Source organism: Tubulanus polymorphus, chromosome 1, assembly GCF_964204645.1.
Source record: "Tubulanus polymorphus chromosome 1, tnTubPoly1.2, whole genome shotgun sequence".
Classification (NCBI taxonomy): Eukaryota; Metazoa; Nemertea; class Palaeonemertea; order Tubulaniformes; family Tubulanidae; genus Tubulanus; species Tubulanus polymorphus.
Genome location: NC_134025.1, coordinates 1,133,478 through 1,148,407, shown reverse-complemented (window position 1 = coordinate 1,148,407; position 14,930 = coordinate 1,133,478). Strand labels below are relative to the sequence as shown.

At 34.3% G+C, this 14,930-nt stretch overlaps 1 protein-coding gene across 4 annotated transcripts; it reads right to left on the bottom strand.

Annotated features, from left to right (window-relative positions):
• Positions 1-2,394: 2,394 nt before the first annotated feature.
• LOC141905743 (uncharacterized) lies at positions 2,395-14,851 on the bottom strand. 4 transcript variants are annotated; one of them, XM_074794756.1, is made up of 23 exons: positions 14,758-14,851; positions 14,057-14,140; positions 12,176-12,493; positions 11,391-11,545; positions 11,161-11,274; positions 10,593-10,702; positions 10,002-10,319; positions 9,367-9,399; positions 9,242-9,278; positions 8,873-8,979; positions 8,355-8,495; positions 7,758-7,955; positions 6,550-7,001; positions 5,914-6,012; positions 5,697-5,829; positions 5,511-5,599; positions 5,141-5,347; positions 4,656-4,751; positions 4,216-4,539; positions 3,698-3,879; positions 3,508-3,610; positions 3,093-3,286; positions 2,395-2,932 (listed from the first exon to the last, which is right to left on the bottom strand). In XM_074794756.1, the coding sequence occupies exons 2-23, from the start codon at positions 14,114-14,116 to the stop codon at positions 2,845-2,847; spliced, it is 3,558 nt and encodes a 1,185-aa protein (XP_074650857.1). In that variant the 5' UTR covers positions 14,117-14,140; positions 14,758-14,851; the 3' UTR covers positions 2,395-2,844. The 4 variants fall into 4 exon arrangements, with proteins under 4 accessions (XP_074650857.1, XP_074650849.1, XP_074650867.1 ...); XM_074794748.1 differs by lacking the exons at positions 14,057-14,140; positions 14,758-14,851 and adding an exon at positions 13,048-13,163; XM_074794766.1 differs by lacking the exons at positions 14,057-14,140; positions 14,758-14,851 and adding an exon at positions 13,048-13,163 and having other exon boundaries at positions 10,170-10,319.
• Positions 14,852-14,930: the final 79 nt, after the last annotated feature.

Here is a 14,930-nt window from a genome sequence, read left to right as displayed (position 1 = left end):
TGAGAAAACTTATTGAACTGCCAAAATCAATTCACTGATCACTGAACCAGTTCTTCATAAATAGAATTCTGGGTAAAAGTGCAGATCTGCACCCCTCCGCGTAAACGGTTCAATCCATTACGTCTACGATTAAATATCAATGTTTCAGACTCAAAATTCAGCAATTCAGTACATTGCCATTTGGTTAATTTTAAGATATTTTCACTAGAAAGATTTTAGCCTGGATTCTGTCTTCAGCAGATTGCGTCAATCACGAGAGGTGCAGATCTGCACTTTCACCGAATTCTGTTTTCCCAGATATTTATACAGATAGCATTATCGTAATTCGTCATAATTCAACAAATTGTTTATATATTTCAGGCTTCTAGTACGATCGAAGGTATGCACCGGTACATCAGTCCGGTTAATCCTGCTGTTTACCCGCATCTTACCGTCGTTTTATTAGGAATTGGAATTTTCTTTATGGCATGGTTCTTTGTGTATCCTTTTATCAACAAGAAAACAAACAGCTGCAGATTATAGAATTCAATCAATAATGACACTTCTTCATCCAATTGTCAGTCACTCACAGGGCTTGCCACATTAGATAGTTCATGATAGTGTAGTGAATGGATAAAACCATAAGTATATTTCAAATCCCAATACAAGGATCCATGCATTGAAAGGTTATTCTGGTGCCAGCAGCCGCGATAATTCCAGCTCCAATAGCGTATATTAAAGTTCTTGCAGTGTATATTTATAGTTCATAGTTGGCGCTCAGGCCGGGGTTGTGGCTGTCTGACAAACCCTGGTATCCGTAGAATTAGTCTATCAAATGTGTGAAGCTCCCGTGACTTCAAAATAGTATCCGAGTCTGTTATAGATTTTACAGTCAAACTAAAAGAGTGATGAAACATAGCTCCAGTTTATTCTGTTTAAAGCTAATGTTATTATCATTCCTTCACTTGAGATGTTATTTACAGATATGAAGTCACATCTACTAAATTCACTAGAGATATCTTTAAAGAACTGATCGTCTCATTAGTAGCTTCAATATTTATGGGATTCGGAGTTCTATTTCTCCTTCTCTGGGTCGGCATTTATGTTTGAACAAAACTGGTAAGTTACTGATATTCTCAATTCCGAGTACACCAGAACCTCGTTATAACAAACTTAAGGGCATCAGAAAAATTTCTTTGATAAAATCGATAGTCATTTTATGCAATAATGAAATTGTTCTTTTTGGAATGAAATTCTAGGCTGGTTTGTAATAACCAATAAATCGTTATAACAAGGTTCCACTTTACATTCTGTATTACACGTGATTAAACATTAATAAAGAGATTCCATTGCAGCTGGTTTTTGAGCAATGAGTGATCCCCTCCCTCCCAACCCCCTCTCCTCTGTATATCTAAAGAGCTATAAATAATGATATTGATTTAAACATGTGTTCATACTCTCAATGGATATCCCCCTCACAGTATCTATATAGCTGTAGATACTGCTTTATTAAACGCTGTATTAAGGATATGAATTGGTGTTGTGCCTTGTAAATAGAATAGATCAAATACAGTCAGCAGTATCCATATAGCTTTTAGATACTGCTAACTGTATTTTCATTTTAATGCAAATATATTTAGCCGCCACATTCGGTCATGTATCATTTCTAATATTCTCACGTAACAAGTGACATACATGTTTTGACATTTAACCTAACAGTAAAACAAGCTTAATACGGATTGAAAGTGTTTCATATTCATTGTTAAATTAGTTAAAACTGTTTTAATAATGAGTTCATGTTTTTATTTTCAGTATCAAAATAAACAACAATCATGTGGCAATTCTACTGGTGGATAATGGGTGCTGTCTGACGTCTCGGTTGTTTCTCCCTCTCCTCCCTCCTCCTCGTTCTCGGACAACACCGCACACTTATGCGCTTCAAACACAAAACACACATCATTTTAAATACTTAAAACCATTGCCTTCGTTTGACAGGAAACAACTTTTAAAAATCGTTGCTGTAATTTATTCCATTTTATAGAAGCCATAATAATATATAGTTATATATATAAATATAAACTTGTAAATGTATGAATGAAGATTCATTGAAAAAAATACACATATTTTTAAAATATCAGAAATTCTACATCTTTTGTTTTTATTTTTGAGGATTGATTGAGTTAACTCGAGTATCTTAGGATGAGTTTTCTGAGCAGACTGGTTTCAGAGGATGAGTAGGACCAACAAGAGGTAAATGAAGAGTGATGTTATCAGACCAGGACTTCCCCCATTCAAGCTTTGTGCCATTGACAGTTGCTTTCTTGACACTCCTAATTAAAAACCTGGCCTGGAAGCCAAAGAAATGAAAACAAAAGATTGAAATTATTCATTTTGATTTATATATTTTATCCTGTATGTTACGTACATTATACCTGTACATAAAAAAACTAAATACATCTTTATTATATTTTTGATACAGAGTATTGGAAAAATATAAATTTAGTGATTTGAAGTGGACCAGTAACACTTAGCGAAGCAGGCTGTTAGTCATATATATAATATTTACATGATTGTCAAACAATCAGCAGAGATTGAGAGATCTTAACTTTATAAAACAAGACTAGATTTTGAAGATCAGCCACACCTGATACTCCTCTCATAGATAGATCAATAATATATACTATAACAGAAAGCTGATGAGACCCTGTTTTAATTTATGTAATACCCACTGATCTTAGGACATTATTACGAAGCCAATTCCATTGAGGATATGTCAACTGAGAATGAGCTACAGTAGACGCCGCGCCTGAGCTAGTCCCAGTCGGATCTCTGAACAGTTGAAGTTTTTTTCAAAGAAGAGGAGCCTCATCTTTTACCACCAGCTGGAGCTGATCTCGATTTAAATCTACTTCCACTTCCTCGCTTTTTCTTATTGTCATCATCACCCATTAATCTGTTGATGAAATATTCAACCATAAACACAAAACAATCAGAATCCTGTTATAGAATTTATCATACTGTATGTAATGCATTATGTTCCTCTGCAAAAGGCAACATTTGAGAAATGACTGTTGTTGTGCCTTTCAACCCACAATCAGAAGAATTGTTCTTACCGTTCGTACGTTTCTCTTGGCCAAAGTACGAAATATGAGAAAACCCAAGGACGAGTTACATTTTGACCTTGTCTCATACCATCGAGATGAGTTCGTACTTCAAGGTTGTGTTCTCTGCGTTTTAATGCCGCACTACGACGTTTCTCCATATCCTGTTGAACTTGCATTCTCGCTGCTTCCTCCATTTTTTGTAACTACAGATTGAAGAATTATCAGTCAAAGTGTAAACCGTATATACTAGGACTATTACACACAGATTATTTCTACTATGTCCTTGTAATAAATGTCACCAAGACGTTAAAAATACCAGGCTTATCTTATCCAGACAATAAAAAATATACCCTGTTGAACTCTTGAAGTTTTAACTTAAGTCTGCTGCAAATATTTGAAAATTTAGAAATATTTCAGTACAAACCTCCATTATACGTTTTCTTTCATCCTGTAGTTTTCTTCTCGCTTCTTCCTCTTGTCTCTCTCTTTCTTCTTCTAGTTCTCTTTGTTCTTTCATCAGTTGTTCTCTGCAAATATGAGAAAATTCAATTCGTAACCAAAAATCCAGTCACAAAAGATCGATTCACATAGGTAAGATACTGATTAGATAAAACCTTTTGACGATTTCTTCTTGAGCCAGATTTTCAGCTTCTTCTTGTAAAATTCGTTTTCTTTTCTCTGCGTCTGCTCGCTCTTTACGCAGACGTGCTAAAGCTTCTTCTTCAGCTAAACGCTCCAATTCAGCTATTCTTTCCTCTTCTTTTTCTGCTTCAATCTTCGCCTGCATTTCCATTTCCTAGAAAAATACAATTCATCTCAATAAAGAAAATTACGACAAATTATTGCTATATTACATGAACTTGACATGAATTCCGAATGAAAAAAACTTCAGAAACACCATATCATAAGCATATTATCTGAGGACGGACCTCCAGCATCCCTTATGGACTTCTAGCCCACCAGCCCTCCTTGATGCCAGTGAATGTGATACTATCATTTGTCACAATTCATTATCAGTCTATTTTGATAATGATGAATTAAGAAAAACTTACTTAAACATGCATGCACATCAATTCAACCTCAAATCCGAACCCACTTCAGAATTTCCTGATGACGTCTGAATTATCCATACCTTTAATTTTTGTTCTTCTTCTGCCTCTTCAGCAATCATTTTCTCTCTTTGTTCGCTGAGTAATTGAAGTCTTTCAGACGGATCAGATCCGATACTTTCTAGCATTTTGATCTCTTTCATTCGAGCCGATTCCATCATTTTTCTTTGTTGCTGTCGTTTTTCTACAGTTTCTCTGCGTCGACGTTCTAATTCCGTTTTACGTTTTTCCTCTCGTTGTTGTCGAGACGCTATTTGATTCGCGACGAACATCTCGTGAGCTTCTTCCTCCATTCTCCAAGCTTCAGCCGCTTCTGCCGATAAGGAATCCATCTGTTCTTCCAAATCCTACATAAGAAAAATCATTCGTATTCTTCAAAACTGAACTGAAGAACTGAAATCCTGACAATTGACAAACAATTTGACTGGATTTAATTTACTCAGCGCTGTTTTTCCAAACTAACCTTTTTCTTGATTTCTAAAGCTGCTAGTTCCTCACGACGTTCTTCCTCCTTTTCTTGAATCTGTGACTGAATTCTCATCGCTTCTTGAAGTCGACGCTAGGAAAATAAATAAAAACATCTCTCTTCATAACCATCAATGAAATATTCTCTTTATTCAGTGACAAGTGAAGACAGTATTTTACCTAATAAGATAAAATCCCACTATTTACCGATTAAAAGAATTTAAAAACCAGAATTTATTTATTCAATCAAAAATATATAAAAGACACAAGGTTTCGATCTCACCCTAGAGATCATCGTCAGGTGGCGATCACACCTGACGATGATCTCTAGGGTGAGATCGAAACGTCGTGTCTTTTATATATTTCAGATTTGATAAATAAATTCTGGTTTTTAAATTCTTTTAATCTGTTAATAGTGGGATTTTATCTTATTATCCGTTCACCACGTTACGTTTGAGTGTGGTTATCGTTCCAGTATTTTACCTCTTTTTCCAGTTGTTTCTGTATCTTAAGTTCCTCACGTTGTTTTTCTAAACTATTTTCATCTTCTTTATTCGCTGTTGATTTCTTTCCTTTTCTGCCGCTAATTTTCGATCCCTTCCTTTCAGTTTTCTGTTTACCGGCACTTTTCTTACTGACTGCAGAACTCGGAGTGCTAGTGATTTTATCTTGTGCTTGAGACATCTTTTCCTATACACAAATAAATTTTACAGCAAAAAGGCGAAGAAAAGTAAACTGATAAATATCAAAGTCTATCACAAGATCTAGTTCCACAATTCTCAGATGAACAGCTGTAGAGTCACAACTGGGAACTAGGTCCTAAGGTCTCATTCAATTACCATATCATCAATACCTGTAATAATTTCTTCTCTAACTCTAATTCTTCTAAACTCATTCCTTCATCGTAAGACAAGCTTTGAGTTGCTGCCATCATTTCATCAACTGTTATAAAAACATACATATTCATTTCAGTTCCATCAGTAAAATTTCCAAAGCTCGAAAACAACTAGTTTTTATTCCAATATCAATGAACACAAACCTTCTTTCGCAAGAACTTCAACTTCATCTTTACTGGGTCTACGTTTGGCAGATTGAACTCTGGGATGGACAATAGGTGGAGCTGATGATGGGGGTTTTAGTTTTGTATCCTTTTCCGTTTTAACTGTCATCGCCTGTTTGAATGTAAGAGAGGTTTAGATAAAGAAAGTACTTTGAGATTTAACTGTGTATAGATTGAAACAATAGAAATATGGAACCTTTATCTCATCAGCGAGTGAAGTTTCCATGGCTGCAGCTGCTTGAAGTCTTTCTAATTTCAGTGATTTCTTTTCACTTTTTCTTTTATCCAGTAATTTCTAGTAAAAGTTTTTTCAAAAGCATAATTAAAGGTATACACACCTATATAAAGTTGATTAGACACCAGGGGCCAGTTGCACAGTCGTGACTTAAGTCCAAAAGTCCAAAAGTGGTCTTAAATCTCAAGACTGGTCTTAAATTGTTGGATTGGCTATAGAACTAAGTTGGTCTTAGACTGGTCTTAAGTCTAAGCCATGACTATGCAACCGGCCCCAGGGTCTAGTTATGCAGTCATAGCTTTAATTCAAGAAGTCAGTCTAAGACCAACTTTGTTCTTTACCCAATCTAACATCTTAAAACCAGTCTTGTGATAAGACCACTTTTTGACTCTAAGGCACGACTATGCAATCAGGCCCTGAGGCCAGTTGTATAGTCATGGCTTAGACTTAAGACCAATCTAAGACCAACTTAGTTCTATAGCCAATCTAACAACTTAAGACCAATCTTGAGATTTAAGACCACTTTAGACTTAAGTCACGACTGTCCCACTGGCCCCTGGTTATAGATTCATGTCTGAGTTATATAAGAATACTTACTTTTTCTGATGCAGAAGTTGGAAGTGATTTTGATGGTGTTTCTGATGATGCAGCTGGTTTTGCAGTCTTCTCTTCCATAAACGCTAATTTAGGCGTTATTTCTTTCACATCTTGATGTTTAATTATTGGCATTTCGTTCGATGATTTCGATGGTAAAACATTGAACGTTGTCGCAGGTTTTGATGAACTTGATTTATGAGAACGAACAGAACTCGCGAGACTCGAGGAATTCGATAGTTTACGTCGACGTGATTTACCGCCGCTGCTCTCTTTAGATACATCCGATATTCGGCTAGCTGACCGATTGTCGCTATAGCGACTAGCCGGACGAGTGTCGCTATGGCGATGAGATTGTTGGGAATTAGTTCTAGCTGTTTGCGGGCGGGAATCATCTTGAGTCCGGTCACTGAGTACTGATGCAACCGTCTGTTTTTCATCTTCAAAATCATCCTCTAAAACAGTGAAAATTCCATTTCAAAGATATGAAACTGAAAGGAACAATTATGGAACGTGAATATAACATAATAACTAATGAGTGAAACATAAAAAAATATTGAAAACATACAACAGTATCCAAAATGCTTTATCAATTGGACAATTGACATGTCGTTCAATTTTGAGAGTACTTTGACAGAAAAATTTTGAGTTTTGAATGAACACCATAACATTGAAATTGAAAAAGAAGTACGAATTAATGAAATATCTATGATCTAAAAGCTCTAATTGTTAATATCCTGACACCTTCCAAATACATAAATTCATCATACATGTGTATGGTGTACGCGTATTGCTTGAATGAACACAGATCCGCGTGTTGACTGGTTCCACACTGAAAATTTACAACAAATAATTCCGAGAGTTTATTCAAATGAAAACACATTTATTCCGGCTGTTCTCTAACAGCCATCGTCAGGTGGATTGTTGATGACTAGCTGGACTCACAGTTATTGGTTATTGTTTGACTCAAGAGTTAGTTACTATATGTGTCAGAGTAAAGACCAAGAACTGTGAAACTAGGAGCTCAGAACTATTAGATTATTCATTTTTGTCCTCTAATGGTGGTTGTAGTTTACAGCCAAACATATAGCGATTTCAGTCTTAAAATCTTTCGAAATCACCCCTCATAATGTTAAGTATTAGACTTGTCTGTGTATGTCTGAATCTATTTCTACCAAACACAGAAATGTATGTATTTTACTGTTTCTTACCGCTGAAAACTGATGAAGATCTCGTTGAATATATTTCCGATGATTGAATGATTTCCTGCGAGTGGATATAATCATTGTTGATAGTAGCATGTAGTAGTGTAGAGGAGGATGAAGATATCGCAGGAGTGAAGGAGGAACGTGATGGTGGAGGATCGTGAGGTGGTAGGGTCGCAAAGGAAGCGGTGTAACAACTAGAATCTAATCAAAGCAAAGAGAATCGATATCAATAATAATCACAACTCTGCATCGGGATTCATGAGACAGTTTAACTTGACTTCAATGACGACAAAATTTAAAGATTAAATGCTTTCAACTTTTTCATGATTGATTATTAATTTTCTAACTCTAAGTCTAACCAAGAACCAAGGATCCACATGGTTAGGTTTAACTAGTGTTGAAGATTTACCGGTAATGTAAATTTTTCAACCTGAGTCAAATCTAAAGTGGAATGTGAAACTGGGTTCAGAATATTACACAATGTGATTAGAAATATTCAGTTTAAGTTGAGATATCATCAGCTGATCTTGTAGAAGACAGTGCGAGGGTGAGAAGTGAAGGCTTATTATGGATATAGTATGATATACATATAAATAATACCTGTAGTTGATTGAACTAATGTATGTAAATCATGGGGTAACATCATGCCTTGTTTAACACATTCATCAATATCATTTATATCAGTTTCATCTGCTGTAGTTGTATTCAATGAAAAAACTGTTTTATTGCCACTAAATGTACCTGAAATCAGTCGAGAGTTACAGTTACAGATCAGTATAAGATGATTCAAGTTGATAGATGATCACTAAACACTGCTCTATGAAGTGTCTTGATTCTACTGAACAAAGTTACTTGGAGCAGTGTTAGTTGACATTGATTACATAGTATGATAACAGGTAATAGTGTGAAGGTAAAACTGATTTATATATCAGAAATTATGAGTTTCTGCTACTAGTGCATATTGGCTTCATCAGGTAAGTGAATCCATTTACCTGATGAATCTGCTCTAAGCACTAGTAGCATAATCTCATTATTTCTAGTAAAATAAGTTACTCTACACAGAACTACCAGTTTTCACATTCAATCTGACAACTCCTCCACTGTCCGGTATTTATCACCTGTATAAGACGGCAGCGTGGGTTGAACAATATTATCACCAGTTACACCAACAGTACCGTAACCATCAGGTTTATTTAGTTGAAGTGAGAAAGTGTCACTTTTAGAACTGAAAATGCAAACACAAATATTCCACAGCTATGATTACATTTTAAGTAAATTGAAACTGCATAAACCTAGATATCTCGGTGAGGTATGGCTTCACAGTAATTACTACTATTTTTCATATATTCTTTCTAATCAAATATTGATAATGTTATTGAATGTAACTAACAGTCTCTATGGAATATAGTAACGTATTCAATAGTTTTTCCCGACTAAAATATCATAAATATTTTATCAAGAAAATCCGGTTTGTAGTACCTACATACCTGTCTAGAACTCCATTGTTATATTGGTGAATGTATTCTAGAATTTACAAGAAAAATTTCTTTAAAAATCATCTAAGATTATCAAAAGTAATATGGGAAAATGTGTTTCATAACTGAAAATTTACCTGAATCAACTTCTTGCAAAGTTTCGTCACCATCTGAAAACAGGAGAAATTAGAAATATCAGAAAAAAAATCGAGCATAGGAAAGTTTCATTAATGCTGAGTGTAAAACAGTGGAGGAGTCAGTTGCACAGTCATATGTGGTCTCGAACCTAAGACTGTTAGATTTTCTAGAGAACTAAGATGGTCTAAGGTCTACATAAGTGACCGCCAGTACGTCATGACTGTGCAACTGGCTCCAGATATGAATAAAAGTGTATGGTTAGATAGAAATAAAAGGTTGGTTGATATGAAAATAAGATCAGTGAAATAATCATTTCACCTAAAATTAGATATCCGTGAAATATTCATTTCACCTAAAATTAGATATCAGTGAAATATTCATTTCACCTAAAATTAGATATCAGTGAAATAATCATTTCACCTAAAATTAGATATCAGTGAAATAATCATATCACCTAAAATTAGATATCAGTGAAATAATCATTTCACCTAAAATTAGATATCAGTGAAATAACCATTTCACCTAAAATTAGATATCAGTGAAATATAAGATAAAGTACGATTTTACTATTTATTGTACAAACCTATGTTAGATATTAGTTATCATCTAATTTGAATAATAAACTATTTATTACCTGATAAATCTAGTATTTCATCTTCAATCAGTGACGAATAATCACTCATAACATCATCAGTCAGTGAGATATCAGGATCAGGAGAGAGTACAGATGAAGAGGAGGCGAGGAGAGGATGATGAGACGAAGGAGGAAGAAGAACAGTATCGCCACCTGGTGTTGTTTTACCTAGTTTAGCAGCACTACGTACGCGAGCAGCACTTTTAAGTCGATGTTGTCTCGATGATGATTCAGATTGTGAAACTGGTCGCGAAGTTGTCGGTGGTTTTGGAGTCGTTTTTCTACTCGCTTGATTTATTGTATCATAACCGGAATCAACTGCGGAATACATTTCATACTAATTGTATTTTCAAGTACCATCCATACAGTTATACATCACACATGTATCGTTTTTATATGATGTATCATTCTGTTAGAATTAGAGAAATTTCTAGGTTTCAAATGTTACAATTCATTCATATTTCAGTGAAGCACGTACTCATAAAGAAACACGCAGTCAATAGCTTTATCAAAATCCCTTTGATTTTTCCCAGGGTTCCAAAAATAATATTTCCCAATAATGCATGGAATGTTAGTGAATATAATAGATACCTGTAGCGATGCTGGAAGTCGGACGTCCCAGATATGTATTCGCCGATTGAATTCTGGACATCAATTTACCGGCTGATAAAACGCGACGACTTGATGAGGAACCGGGACGACTGAAAACAATACAAATCAAAACTCGATAATTAGTATATAACAGCAGAGAGAGAGAGAGGGGGAGAGAGAGAGAGAGGGGGGAGAGAGAGAGAGAGGGGGGAGAGGGGGAGAGAGGGAGAGGAGATATGCATGGCTTCACTTGTCACAAAACATCATTTAAAACTGCTTATCAATTATTCAAAAATAAAAATTCAGTTGACATCTTTACCTATCATTTTCCCTTTATAACTAAACATTGCATGAACCTATGTTACATATTCATTTACTGTTTTAAACATTTTGTAATTTGTTTTTGTGCTGCTCTGAGCATTTGGCACTGATATCAAATCCTGGATCCAGTGCCACAGTTGTCTGTTAAGAGTCAACTAACTGTGAAATTGGATCCTGAAGCTTTTTTTATCTAATGAAGATAGTGACAGTCACTTCTATGAAAATGAACTGAGTGAGATAGAATTACCTGCTGTTTGGAGTATTTGTAGGTTCTAATGATTGTTGATGAAGATCGTTCACTAACCCCTGCAAATCAACCGCATCTTCGAACTCACCTGCAGCTGATGACATTCGAGTCGTACTAGAAACATCCAAATCATAAAACTATCTTTCATAAATCTATTATTCATTATCGGGACTATTCCCCGGCAGTGATAATAAACTACACAAAGAGACTCCGTGATTAAAGTGATTTACCTGCGACATCTAGATCTGAGATCCTGTAAATATTGATTAATATCACCTCCCGGTTGAGATTTCTTATCGATACATTTATTATCCAAACCACGAAGGAATTTTAATATGATTCGATTTTCTTCGTCGGAAATGCTTCCATTTTCCATGTCATAATCCTATTGTATAGAATGTTTAATTTGACAATATTAAGCAACAATATTTGATTGTCGCAGGATTAATTTTGATATGTTTTAAGATAAGATAAAGTTTATTTCACTAGTAAAGTTACAGATTGAAATATGGATCAATAATTACAGTTTACATCCAGAAGACCTGGTATTGAATGGATTGTTAGGTTTTATTATCTAAAACCCATTGATGAAATATTCTGTCCATATTGTAAAAACCCTAAACTAAGCAAGAAAAAGAGAATCCGATGTTTCCTTGACTTAATGATTTATTTCAATGTTTCGACTAAATCCTAATAATCATCAGTATTCGGTTTTCCTGAAGATGATGATTAGGGATCATTCATTTATTGGAACGCATAAAATTTTAATTTTTCAACCCCCCTCCCCCTCTGTACGCAAAATTGGCCATTTTATCATAATCATTAAGCATTACAGTACACAATTGCACTGACCCCTCCCCCTCCCCTAATGCATACGTAATAAATGAATGACCCCTTAGGATTAAGTCGAAATCATCATCTCTACCCGACCAAGGAAACATTTCAGACATCTAATTTCTTCCTGGACTTATATGTACATTAAATGATTGTTTATAGGATAGAAAAAGAAACTCACCCAATCTCCGTATTGTAGAACTGATTGACCTAAACGTTGAATTGTCCCGATTTTCTCATTCAATTCAATCATGTTCATATTTTGTAAACGTTTTCTCATGAATTGTTTTTCCGTTTCCGTGAGACCCGGAACTTTTTCCGGCGCCACAAATAGCAGTAAAGCTCCTTTGCGTGTAAGATTGGTTTTCGGTAATAATAATTCTCCATCTTGTTTATGATATAATTCAGTAGATTGATCGTTGTTGTAACGCACTGTGACTCCGTGACGGTGAATAACATCGTTTTCTAAATAATTCTCGTGTAATTTACGTCCCGGTTTCTGAATTAGACAAAATTCACTCCATCATTTATTCTAACAATGAATAACAAGTTTCTACTCACAAAAACAGGCAGCATTTTCTTAACAATGTGTATATATCAACTCAAATGTATATATATATCTATATAATATATATATATATATATATATATATATATATATATATATATATATATATATATATATATATATATATATATATATATATATATATATATATATATATATATATATATATATATATATATATAAATATATATATATATATATATATATATATATATATATATAGCAACTCATTTTTTCAATTAATTTCTTGATGAACAAAATCAGCAAATTGAGCTCTCATTATTCAAGAAATTATGGAAATACACAGACATTTGTAAATATAACTAATTACATCTCTAAAGGCAACCTTAACCGATAATGGAACTGTGTCCAGGCGCTGTAGGAATTGAATTATCGCAATTCCCAAAAACACACCATAAACATATCTCACTGCGGTTCTTAAAGCCAAATTTGTAATTAAATGAAACATGAATCAAATTACTTACAAAGTGTAAAGATACTTTTTGTCCAGTGATAGTCAGAGGAGGTTCGTATGGACAATAAACTTGTCTATAAGAGACAGCCATAATTCACACCTTACATTGACTATATCACCACCACTGACCGAGTGATCAATATTATACATTTCACAGTTGAAAGATAAATTTACATTTTACACTCTTTGTTTATAGCTAAAGTTCACTGATAATTGCACTAGCTAAACATATACCGGTATGACGAGTCAATGTGACTTCATCAATAACTTTCATAAACAGCAAATATTTCTAAACTAATGCCACATTACTGTTCTATTTACAGTTGAAATATCCCTCAGTATCTACAACATCTCAAACAGGGATGGAAAGTCTCTCTTTGAAAGTGAACCACTTTTACTTAAAGACACATAATAAAAATTGCTCATCTTTTCAAGTCTCAAACATACATTATTTCAAATGCTAAATAAATTCAATTATACAGGTCTTTATTCAGAACAGTTTGAATAGTAAGTATATCTTGATGAAAGGGATTTGAAGATGGAAAGTCTTTGAGTGAACAACGATTTATTCTGTAAGATACATGATAAGAATTCTTATCTGTCCTCAGGTGACTATTTCAATTTCTTGAGATTGAAAAACTCATGTTATTTCAAATGCCACACGTCATTATTCAGAACAGTTTAAAGCTTGGACTAATAGAAGTGGCCAATAATAAAATATGAATTGCATATACATATTTATAGCATAGCAAACTATTAAAACTTTGTATGCACATTGTAATATCAATGGGTTGGAAATTCTTTATAAGCACCGTTGGCCATAAAGTGAGCAAACCTAGGTGTTTATAACTGTGAATTCTGACTCAATGCACTAAATATGAAACTGCTTTCCAGATAAAACAAGATAATCCCAATGAATAACTAACCAAAATACAAAGCTACTTCTACCATTCAATATGTTTGAATTAGAATAGGATATTTTGCATTCTTTGATATTCTAAAAGATGATGAAAGTTTACCTGAAATGGAGTCACAGATCCATCCCATCCACCAACACCTTGAGATAAACAGCTTAACATATTGTCTCCTTTCTCTCAATACATCTGAAAATATCGACAATGATTAACACTATTACTGTCTTAACAGCAAACTTTAGCGCGCTAGATCAGTATCTATGATATATATGTAAGAATGATTATTTAGCAAATTTACCAATCAATAAATCGATTGTTATAAGAAGGCACACATGCGCCATCTATAAGAATCTAAAGGTACACATTATAAAAATCATTATAGGTGATACAGCAGATCATTAATTACTAGCGTCAATATCATCAATTACATGATTCCAGATATAATATGTGATAAAACACGAGTTATTTCTAGCCTACTTTAGTATTTCATCGAATGGAAATAGATAAATAATTTCAATTTGAGGTGAAAATTTTCAGAAGACCAGTTTAATACTACATCAGATATGAATATAATAACAAACCCAAACATCCAATGATCTGACTCTGCCGAAAGCGTTTTCAGGAACTGGCGAAAATCTCCATTATCGGTGCCGTAATGAGACAAAGAGAACTCGGAAACAAAAATGCTATCTACCACGCACCGGTTACAATTATGTACTACGATAAGAGCCACGAGTCCACTTATTTGCTTATTTAAGTCAACAAAACTAAATACCAAACATATATGATGCCTAAATTGAACTTACCTCGAAATATATGGGTTATGATATATCCCCGCAGCGTTCTCTACTCAACCCTTAAATTCTAATTAGGGTCACCTCACGGGCACTTCATTCGCCATATTGTTTATAGTCTCCATAACAACATAAAACTTAAACGTTCAGCTGAATTGCAGTGACGCCGTATATATCCTTTGTAC